At 40.2% G+C, this 12338-nt stretch overlaps 1 protein-coding gene across 1 annotated transcript; it reads right to left on the bottom strand.

Moving 5' to 3' along the window:
* Positions 1 to 8629: 8629 nt before the first annotated feature.
* On the bottom strand, positions 8630 to 11890 carry vgll3 (vestigial-like family member 3). The gene is made up of 4 exons (XM_031281847.2): positions 11232 to 11890; positions 10028 to 10355; positions 9341 to 9886; positions 8630 to 9215 (listed from the first exon to the last, which is right to left on the bottom strand). The coding sequence occupies exons 1-4, from the start codon at positions 11334 to 11336 to the stop codon at positions 9175 to 9177; spliced, it is 1020 nt and encodes a 339-aa protein (XP_031137707.1). The 5' UTR covers positions 11337 to 11890; the 3' UTR covers positions 8630 to 9174.
* Between the last annotated feature and the right edge of the window lie 448 nt (positions 11891 to 12338).

The following is a 12338-nucleotide window of genomic DNA, read 5'->3' as shown; positions in this document are numbered from 1 at the left end:
AAGTTGGAAAATGAATTGCCTTCAGTCCAAGTTGATGTTTCTTGAATAGTGGCAAAAATACACCAGAATCTAAATGTTTGCCTTCAAACACTATATCAGGCCAGCTCTGGTTTACACGCAAACACCCTACACTCAGTTATCTGTAACGGTCTTAACTGCATTCTGTAATGCTGCCCAGCTTGTGACTCCACATATTCCTCAGGAAACCATCCTTTAGTTGTTTTGATACCCAAACCTTGTCTCAGTGACAGCTTTAAAGGAAAAAAAAGAAAAACAACGATCTGGGTCAATGGTCCAGGAATGTCCCTCTTTAGCTCTGGTATGTGTGGTATGGTCATTATGGGCAGCATGGGACAGTAGCAGCAGGTAGGGTCACGTAACACAAGCAGTAATGATTGACAAGCAGGTGGCAGAGCAAGGGTGTCCCCACTGCTGAGTAACTGTGTCTTCAGCTCATTTTCCACTGATATGACACTGGGTAACCACAATAGGAAATTCTTGACATTTTACAAATTCTAATTGAAATTGCATTGTATTACAGTAATTGTATTTTTGTTATTGTCATCTTAATTAAGAATAAAAGTATATTTCCCTTCAGATTCGTTTCCATCTTATTTCACAGCCATCAATATATGCATGGATTGTGATTTGTTTCTGAAATACAGTTAACAAGTTTTTGATTCATGTCGCTCCAATAGCATCACAATAGTACAGTATTGCTAGTAATGCCATCTCTCTTGATAAAATCCCTAAAAACAAGCAACAAGACAAGACAGGACAGTGATAGATCAATGTTAATAAAGCAATTTGAATTGAATTTAATTTAATTGAGAGAGAGAGAGAGAGAGAGAGAGAGAGAGAGAGAGAGAGAGAGAGAGAGAGAGAGAGAGAGAGAGTGGTTTAGGGAGATTTAAAAATGATGGAAATTGAGAAGGTGCTCTACTCCTACATGACCTCTGAGCTCCCTGTTGGTTGAAAAGAAAGAGGCTCATAAAAGCGCCACACAACTTATGTAAGTTTGCCATTTATTCAGAACATTATTAATGGCTTGACTTGCTTTTGAGGGTCAGCAAAACATTGTGCTAAGTGCTATGCACTTATTAAAAATGACCAGGTCAAAAATGATAAAAGAAAGTGGGAATTAAAAGCTTCTGTCAAAATCTGTCGAACATGTTTTCCAAATAATTAGTATTCTAGGCTGATACAAACCTTAAAAAGTGGTATGGTGCACATTCCTCCCTGAACAAGTGTACAAGTGTAAAGTGACTATGTTTTTATTAGTTTACTATTAGTTTATGCCAGCAGGTAACATAATAACACAATGTTTTTTATTGAGGAATTTTAAAATTGTTTGGGTTTTGGAAAATTAAACTTACTTACTTACAATACTTAACTTTCCTGTTTCTGTGGCTAAACAATGGCAATCTTATTTATTTGTTCATAATAAAATGTAATATTTTCTAAACATGTAAACTGCAATGTAAATCTAAATGTGTCATAGACCACAGTTAGTTAGACCAGTCCACCTATGAGAAGTTTTACGGAGCATTTCCCTGCTTTTGAATGGAGTTGCTATTGATCCACAACTATTTAGCTACTACTACTGCTTAGCTTAGCTAGCTTCACTACACCTCTAAGCCCCATACAAAGAAATAACAACTTAATTGTCCCTTTAAGGAGCCACTAATCCACTGTCATAAAGCTTCCAGTGGAAAGTTTTAACATCCTATACAGTTTGAAATGTTATGAATATTTTGTTGTCATGGCTTGGAGTGGGCTAACTACCACCGTAAGTGTTGGCAATAAAAATAGCCTAATAGCTTCATTCCAGAAATACCGGTACTGGTGTATAAAAAAATAATATGAGTTGAATCCCAGCTCCTCTAGATGCAGGCAGAGCTGTAGCAGAGCAGCCTACATTGGAGACAGAGCAGGGGAAACAGGTGTTGGTTGCTAAATGTGCTTTCAGTGAGCAGAGGAATGACAGCTATGTACTGGCCTCTGTGGTTGCTGGCACATTACCCAGAGTGGAGCTGACAGAAACAACCTACTGCTGCTGCTGCTGCTACTACTCTGGCCTTTATGAATGGAGTGCCTTTCCCTATGATGGAAGCAAACAAAAGCAAGGAAAAAGTCTGAAGTTAAGTTGTATGCTGTGTTTATTCATTTTTATTTCCCCAACCAAACAGAGCTCCATGCTCTTTTCTAGCTGTCTCGGTTCAAAATTGTACAACTCAAATGCCCAGTACAATCTCACTCTGCAGTGATATTTGGAGTCAGACCTTGATTAAGGTAAAACTCAAAAATTCTGAAATCTGGCAATGGGAGGTATCATCATGTATCATGGCCGCTCTGTGTGTGGGCAGGCTGAGGAATGTGGCTGCTGGCCTGTGTTATGGGTGGATGTTCTTGGTGTACATTGTAAACAGGCGTAAATGTTAATCTTTTCCTGTAGTGTGAGTGTGTATTAACTTTTGATTTAACAGCCTGCCCTCACTTGCTGGAAGTCCAACAAACCTCATGCTTGCCACGCTCAGGATCATGGATCTGTGCAAATATTCCCTACATGGTGCCATATGAAACTACACATATAAACACCAGCCCTGTTAAAACTGCTATAAATGCCTATTTTTTTGCCTCTAGTCCTAGTTAAACATCCTGAAGTGATAAAAGTGAAGCCATTCTCAAGGAATTGTTCAGTGCATTCCTTTTTCTGTGAGAGAACAACACAGTGAACAGGGCTGAATGTTGGTTAGCTGTCTCATCCAAACTGATACTGTCCACATTTATTTATTATTATTTATGTTACCTTTTGCGAAAGGGTCCAACAATGGTGAATGTCCTATTTATATGATCTTAATAATGATTTTGGAAGAAATGGTTTAAATAAATATCACATTTTGCATTTTTTTATTATTTTGTTTACTTTGGGGCTCACATTGTCCACTTTCTTCTTTGGATTGTACCAGAGGCGTCGGACTGGGGGGGGAATGGGGACTGAGTACCCAGGGCCCTCATGTCAGGAGGGCCCAAAAAGATGCTAGAATGAATAGTTGTGGATGCGGGGAAGGGCCCATAGAAAATGCCTTTCTACAGTGCAAAGAATGTTGTGCTATGCCCCTGGATTGTACTAACGCACTCCAATGTAACTGTGATCCAATAATGGATTCAACAGCTGCAAAGAAGAACTGGTCCATAAGATAGAGAAGAGAAAAAAACTGTTGTAACTATTATTGTTCTAATGCTAATTCTAATAATACTGCTGTTCTCACTTCTCTTCTCGTGGGTGTTCCAGTCATTTTGTAACAAACAACCAGGTAAGACTTTGCGAATCAAGCATTATCAGCAGGACTCTGTTCTCTGACACTCCCAGCATGCTTCATTAGGCTGCCCTGTTGACACAAACAGAGTGGTGAAAGCTGAGCCTTTCACTAATACCCCTAATACCCCTAATACTCGCACGAGGAGGGCAAATTAGCTCTAATTACCCCAGTGATTTGTAGGTGTGGAGCTGGCTCGTGGAAGTGAGAAAAAGATGTTTGAAGGGAAAAGGGAAAAAAAGGGAGCGAGAGGAGGGATTATGATTGCCATGTGCCTCTTATACTCGCCTTTAGTGTCTCCTCTCCTCTCCTCTCCGTCCTGATCTCTGTATTTATATAGTTTTGTGTTCAGACAGCTGGTGTTGTGTTGCTGATTGTAAGACTAATCAGCCGCTCAATTACTCTGGAATGTGTAGCTGGGCCGTGTTATGACTGATCAGCTTTCCCTCTCTGCCTCCCACTCTTTCTTTTCATCTCCTTTCATGGACTTTGACTCTCTCCAATTTGCCTCTCCTTCAGCATCTGTTTTCTGTCTCTCGTTCTCTTGCTGTTTCTTCAGCACTAAATTCAATTCAATTCAATTCAATTCAATTCAGCCACAGATACACTGGATATTCCAATGGGACCTTACCAAAGCAAAATGACTGTGTGAGGGAAAGATTACTTTGCTTCTTTTTGTAGGTGACATTATGGCTGAGATTGTTTGATTGTTTCTGTGAAGGGTCATTTGAAAACCACCTACAGCATTGTGGCTCTGCACTTTCTTGGCACAATGCCTTTAAATGAAAAAAGAGTTACATTTTAACAATACAAAAGATTGGTAGTTAATTAATTAGTTTTTACATCATACCGCATGTAAGTAGAGATACTGTACACAACACAGATGAGGCGGAGGCAAAAAAGGACAACCAATTAGAAACAAGTATTTGTCATGGCTGTGGTATAAATAAGGACAACACGACAGGAAAGCACAACCCTATAACATTACACATTTACACACACACACACACACACACACACACACACACACACACACACACACACACACACACACACACACAGGTTTGTGACACTATCTTTGTGGGGACCCGTCATTGACATAATGCATTCCCTAGCTCCTTACCCTCACCCGAACCATAACCTAATTCTAACCCTAATCCTACAACCAAGTCTTAACCCTCAAACAGCCCTTTAGACTTGTGGGGTCCAGCATTTTGGCCCCACAAAGCTTTCGGGACCCCACAAGTATACTGGACTCCCGGTTTTTGGACCCCACGAATATAGTTAAACAAGCCCACACACACACACACACACACACACACACACACACACACACACACATATATATATATATATATATATATATATATATATATATATATATATATATATATACTGTACATGTATCTGTTTATTGGAGCCAATAACATGGAGGGACGAAGGCTGAATCTGGCCTTACTCAGATATTTAACTTTAGCCTCACTCTTCTTTCTTCCCATCCAGCTTTCCTCTGCGCTACTTAAATAATAGAATAAAGAAATTATACACATGTAGGGGTTAGAGGGCAGCAATGAGAGGAGGTTTAGTCCAAGCCAGGATCATGTAAGTTCAAATGGGGCTCACCAGATCAGAAGAAAATGTGAATTCCAAAAAAATAAAAGAGAAAATACAACAATTTCCTCTCATTTTCTGAAAACGAATGCAATTTTCTGATACAGAACAGAATAGATGGTTACAAAAGATGCAATCATGGCAATGAGGAGATGAAGATCCAAAGCCACAGATTGGATCTGGGTTCATCCTGTTCTCATTTTCTGTCTTTTGTGCATGGAGACATGGTTGTGTGTGTGTGTGTGTGTGTGTGTGTGTGTGTGTGTGTGTGTGTGTGTATGTGTGTGTATGGGCTTGTAACTGGGTTTGTCTGACGTTTGCAAGAGTAAGTGCAGATTATGCTGCTGTATACTGCTGTATAGTATTGATTAGTGATGTAGAGTAGCTAAATATGCATGCATACTGTATGACAATGTCAACAATTATTGCTTTGAATATCTTAAATATCCACACAAATTTAAACTTTAATTGAAAGCAAATGCTACACATGCAATATTTCCTGCATCTCTGACTGCTCCATTTATATCACATTTTTTATAATTGACTTATTATTCACTTTTATATAGCTTGCAGCTCTGTATTGCTGTATCTTAGTGTTCTTCCTGCAGTGGAAGTGCCTGTGGTGATTCTCCAAGGCTGCCAGTGGGAGGCCTGTTAGCATATAAGTACACTACATGCTGATGCAGAAGCTACATGCTAATGCTTAGGCGCTCTGGAGGAGAGGAGAGGACCTACCTAGCTGGAAAGTCGATTTTCTCCCCTCGCCTGGCCTTTTAAATTTTTGTGAGCTCTGAGAATCTCTAATGTACTAAATACTCAGATGATTTAACTGAGAATTTCATACAGCAAATAATGAATAATACACAATTATAACGACATGTGTTTGCTTACACATTTTCTGAATAAATAAAATCTATTTACACTCTCAATCTATTTATTATTTTGATGCTCAAATGAACCCAAACAAAGCAAACGGCAGTATCTTCATTAACAACATGAGAGATACACCCACAACTAAATGATTTTTAGTTGCATTCTGTGTGGCAGACAGTAATACATGACCATGAAACAGTAAATGACAATAACAAGCAAAACTCATGTCAATTAGTTTATGCTTACTCAGATTTTTCTTAGATAAGGGTGTTCGCATGATTTCAGTGGCTAAAGTTTGAATCAAGTTATGATTATCAAATGTGTGTAAACATGGAATATAAAACATAAAAGTCCCTGACTTCTTACATGATGACATGACAAATATGAATAAACAACTCATTGATTGCTTAAGTCTTCTTCCCCAGGGTGTTGTTGTATTTCTGTGTCAGATAATGTTCGTTCTGAGTGCTGTCCATCAAGTCATACTAATACTAATAAAGTAACTGACAGCAACTTACATCAAAGTAATTACAAATTTGATAGTCCACTGAATGCCTTAAGTTCGTCATTGGAGTGACTTTATGTGACATTTGTTCTCATAGTGAGCACTTTTGCGCGGGGCAGTTTTCTGTTTTCTCCTGTGTCTCCTCTTGTATGTGTGTACTTGTTTGTCTGTTTGTGGGCGGTACCTTTGTTCTGGGCTTCTGGCTGAGTGACACACCTGACGATCATTGCCAATCAACACACCTGACAGTTTCAATCAACCATGCTGCTTAAAGACTCCTGGTTTCCTGATGTTCGCCGTCATATTATTCCTATCCAGATTATTCCTATCAAGTGGTAGAGAATCTAATTCTGCAGAATCTAGGTTGTGGTCTTTGTTTTGAGTAACAGCCTGTTTGTCTTTCCATGTCACAGAACTTTAACCATGTCGTCTGTAACCATCTCAACACCAGCTAACCACAGCTCACCTCCCTGCCCCTCGCTCCCTCCTGTTCTTCAAGTCTGGACTAAACTTTTGTAAATTGTTAATCATCTGTCTGTTGTGATCTGTATGCGCCTTGAGTCCAACATTTGTAGAAAGTTGTATTAAACAAAGGCTTAACAAATTTGCTGCTTACTTGTCAAAACTTTTGCGAAATAAGACTGAACCAAGCCTATATTGTTAGCTATATAAAAAAATGAATAACAATGAATAGTCATTATTGTCAATGATTGAATTGCACTTTATTGTTGAATTTCAGTAAATCTTATAATAATGTACAATGCAACCTGATCCAATGAGTGGAAGAGATTTTTTTTTTTGATAACGAACAAGTATCATTTCTGACAAATGCAATCAATTCTGATTGTAAAATTAGCCTTTTCCACTCTGGTTTCTCCACTTGCATTATGATTTGTTGATAGTTTGGATGGAAATGCAGCTGCTGAGGTCCAGATCTGAAGTCCTGCTGTTTAGCGGAAAATGGGCGACGTGGGAGAGAAGGAGGCTGGAATGTTAGTGGGCTCCTGCTGCTGATCATACCACCTGGTCAGACCACTCACCACTCACAACACACAACACACAACACACAACACACACACCACACACACACACACACACACACACACACACACACACACACACACACACACACACACACACACACACACACACACACACACACAAACAAACAGCTGTTCAGGATGGGTACAAATTATGCTGGTCCTGGCACTGGACTGAGGCAAAAATGAAATATGTATGTAAAGAAGCAGTCTTCAGGACTCATACCAATGAACATTGTGATCAGTTTTTGAATTCTTGAAATTGCAGATTCAAATTCAAACACTGATCTCCAGGATGTGATTTTGTAACTTCAGTTTATGCATGATATATTTTATAACAATAAAACCAAACCAACATTAACCGTGGTACCTGACATCTGTCTTTCTGCGTGTGTCTTTGAATGTCTGAGTCTGCCACTCTCTGACAACCTTCCTGTCCAGACAGGAAATGCATTCTTTAGTGTGTGTTTCTCAGTCTGGGAGTATGCGTGTTTTCACATGTGTGTTTGTGTGGAGACAGACATGTCTTGGTATCTTACAGTAACTGTCTGTGGAATGTAACCCACTTCCCTTGGTACCATAACTCGGCTCCTGTCTGGTTTAGCTGTGTTTGTACCTGAAACATTAAAGTTATTACAATAAGTACTGCAACAAACAATGATCTGTAGTCTTATTTGTAGGAAAACAGGTCAGTAAAGTTGAAGATATGGTGATGAAAATAAAAAGTCACCAGTTATTGGAGGATATCTGTGCTGTAATGAATTGGGACAAATCTCCACTTTTGCTAGTGATAACAATAACCTAACCATTTATTAAACTGCTGTTTCTTCAGTTATTCATATTCTGGTTTGATGCCACATCACATGACTTGTTTTGCTGTTTCTGTCAGTCTGCTCGGACAATGTGTAGATAAGCAAATGATAAGAGTTAGTTATTGGAAGGTCCTTAGAATTAAGGTTACTTTATTTTTTTTAATAGTGAATGGCAAAACACTACCCATCAGTGTTTGGTGTCTTATTAAAGGAAACTGACTTTTCTGGTTTCACAAGAGAAGAATCACCCATCATTTAATGAGATGGGAAAGTTTTGCATGAGTTGCACAACACAGGTATGATTCTTGGAGCAGGGATTTAAATGAATTGAACACATTCTTACTTAAATTTTAAGTGATGTGCTCAATATCCTCTAGAAAATAAGATTTCTTTGGAAGTGAATATTTTGCTTGAGTTCTACATATGTTGGGGGTAAATTAGTGTCTGAAAAGAACCTTCACTTGCAAATACAGTTCAACAATTTATTACTTAAACATACAGTACCAATATTTACACTACACAATCCCTTAAGGCAAAATAGTAAAGTAGCATTTAGGCAAGAATTTTAGCAAAAGTCATCCAGCAAACAACATCTTAGCATGGCAAAACTGTACATACAAACATTTGCAGACATTTACTGTACAAAACAAAATGTGGATCAAAATCAAGCTCTTGAAACAGAACCACTTGGTCTCACATTGCATGAAAGAGAAATTGTGTTTTGTGCCAACAGAGGTGATTCCTCCCTTTCTTAAAGCTAGTAGTCTGTTTTTATCGTTCTTCGAGGGCCTTGACCTGCAGCCAAAGCAGATCACTGTCATTTAAGTCCAAAGCCTGAGTTCATCTCCATAATAAGTTGTTGTGTGGACAGTGCAGGAGTTATAGTCTTTAAGCTACAGTAAGCATCTACATTGTACATTACAGTGCTGGTGTTGCAGCCAAACATTGATAGAGCCACATAGTCGGTCCTTTTTGGTGTGAATTGACATTCCTTCTTATTGTCAGTACATCAGTTAGAACCAAACTGACGTCTTTGCTTTGGTCTGATCAAGAGCTGCAGGAGAGAAAGAGATACAATTACTGTTGTGCTTAGTGTCACTTACTGCACAAGTTATAATAAAGTTTGACAAACGCTTGCAAGTCAATGTATACACTGTGTAGAATGTGTTTTGTGTCTACCTGAGTCATACACCTCCAAGGATCCCTGGAGGGACGAGGGAGTCCAGGTGACAGAGGCAGCCGTGACAGGGCTGTTGCGGCTGGGGTCCATTTCCGTCTTCACCCCCTCGCTGTGTGGGGAACTCCCTGCGCTGGCGCTTGGCTGGTTCTGGTTTCTAACACCAGGCAGCAGCAGAGGATTAAACCTGGGATCCAATGCTGGGCTGTGGGTTGGGTATGAATGGAGCATGTGGTGGTGGTGCCGGGTGTGGATGTGAGGATGGGGGTGAGGATGGTAGATGTTGTGGACATTTGGGTAGCCACTTGTGCTCTGGGGGTTCAGGCTGTAGGTCCAGCTATCGGGGAGGGCAGCTGGAGGCGGGAGGCTGGCCTGGGAGAGCATGTGGTCAGCCCACAGAGCTCCATCCGGATGGTTGAAGGAAACGGTGCTGGAGGAGAAGTCTGGGTGGACTGAGACAGACACAGAGGGAAGGCAAGGACTGGCCTGGGATGGATAGGTGCTGTTCCACACTGAGCTGCTCTGACCCTCGGAGAGAGACCCACCATCTGAAACAAACCCATCACAAAGACATTATACTTCAATACACTGCCACTAAAAACTATTCCAGTGTTTTAAACAATAATAGTTACGATCAAATTCATGTATTTTACTCTTGAGAACTATTTCAGATTAGTTGCCCCCCTCACCTTTCCATGATGCAGACGGCTGAGTCACTCTGATCTGTTTGGTCTCGCTGTTGAAGGTGCTGGACTGACTGAGAGCCCGGGAGAAGTGCTCATCGACCACGTCACCGATGTCGCCTTGAAAGTAGGTGAACAAAACGCACCGGGAGCTCAAGTACTCTGCCTCTGCTGGTTGAGTACCATCCTTCAACTCTGAATCGGGTGTGGATCTAAGATCTGATTCGGCTCCAGGACCCTGCCGGAGGCCCTGATCCCTAGAAAGCATCGCTCTTCCTCCTCCTTGCTGCTGCTCCATACACTCCTGCATCTTACTGTAAACACTTAGCCTCCTCTGGAGGGAGAGAGAGAGAGAGAGAGAGAGAGAGAGAGAGAGAGAGAGAGAGAGAGAGAGAGAGAGAGAGAGAAATTTACAGATCCAACCAGGAGTAAACTTGAGTTTGATAATATAGCAAATAAATGTCATTTTAGTAGAGGCTAAATACATTTTTAGAGCAATCAATTCCTATCTGTTTATTTGTATAGACACAATCAAATCATAAATAAATAATTTCAAAGTATCATACCAGTATTTTTTTTTTTTTTTTCATCTAGGAGCAGCTTGGGAACTGTGTGTGAAAATGAGTTTCTTTTTTCCCATACTGCATTCCAACTATTTGTAAAGCTCAGTGTGCCCCATCCACATTCCTGAGTGACTGACCCGCTGTCATTACATCACCATTTGACCACAGGATTAATAGTTCCGTGTCATTACGCCTGACCTAAGGTGAATACCGATCCTCAGGCTGGAATTTAATCATTCAAAACTGAAATTGAAGTTAAGAGGTGTATGTATGAGGTTTAAAGAAAGTTTGAGGTGGTGTCCTGAAGAGAAGTTAGCAAATATAGATACACCAGTAAAAAAACGTAAGGAGATGGATTATTCTTTTCTTTTCTTTTTTTTTCTTTTTTAAGTCTACAAAATGTTCTTTTGATTTTAGGGCAGGTGACATTATCGAACTTTATGGTATCCCCAAAATTAACTTACATTGTTTAGTAGCCTAATACTTTCTTTTCTTTAGTATCATAAATAACTGATAGGCTATTACAGTTAGTTATGCTGTTTAAGTTTTGGACACAAATAATTCACACTTCCACCCACCTCATGAAAAAAAACAAAAAAACATCTCCACGTAATGTTACTTCAAAAGTTGTATGTAGAGTATCTCACCTGTTGTTGCTGGTGATGGTGGTTATAGTAGGTCGCCTTGTACGCCGCTGCAGGGAGGTAGTGCGCTCCATAGCTTTGGTGGTACATCACATCCAGGCAACTCATAGCGACGGACCCGAGCGGTTAATGAAAAGAGAAAGTCGGAGGAGAGAAACGCGCACAACACTGCCGAGGGCGACTCTCCACTCCTAAACTTCAGACGGGCTGTATCCTCCGAGCCATCGGTGCTTCCATATATGCCCAAACGCATACAATAGCCATGTCGTCCAGTTTGCATACAGACAATGTGACTCCCGCTGCGCGCTCCACCAGCACCACCCGGGGCCACAAAATGGATCAAAATGGTATGAGACACACACAGACACACACAAACACACATGCACACACACACACACACACACACACACACACACACACACACACACACACACACACACACACACACTGTATCCTAAAAAAGAAAAGAAAAAAAAAACGATTCTCTGACAAGTTTTTAGATCGCCTCTGATTGGGTAAGTAATCCTTTCCCTCCTTCTCTCTCTTTCTGTTTTGGAGGGAAGTTATATTTAGAGAGGGCTGGGGCCATTTACTCACGCCCACCAGGGAAGGGCCTGCATGGAGCAGTGGAGTTTAGCAAGGCACTAACACAGCCATGAGTCTAATGGTTCTATTCCCTCTGGTGGCACTTATTCATAAAAGTTCCATGCATTCATATAGCCTACTACTGTGGGTCATATAAAGATCTCATAGTTCAGAGACCCCCATGTGTCGGAGTTTAGGGCGGGGGCCAGGACTTTGCAGGAGTTCCTCTGCACAGAAAATTTGGACCAGACACCTAAACGTTTTTTTAAACATCGCATTCATTAAGTAAACTACTCAATTATATTGGCTGTAGAGTTTATATCCCATCATGAATGTCTAAATGCTGTTTCAAAACTCTACACTTCCAGGAACAAAATTAATGATTTGTAAAATGTATTTATTTGTTAGCCTACAAACAATACCTAGTCTAAAAGAAAATGCTGCAATCACACTTTAAAATATACATCAAGTTTTTAATTGTAGAATGCAAACTCCAACCTGGGAGGCTACGTCCCCTTAAAGTAA

The sequence above is a fragment of the Sander lucioperca genome, chromosome 8, assembly GCF_008315115.2.
Source record: "Sander lucioperca isolate FBNREF2018 chromosome 8, SLUC_FBN_1.2, whole genome shotgun sequence".
Classification (NCBI taxonomy): Eukaryota; Metazoa; Chordata; class Actinopteri; order Perciformes; family Percidae; genus Sander; species Sander lucioperca.
Note: the sequence above shows the minus strand (reverse complement) of the source record. Positions and strands in the feature narration are given on the sequence as shown.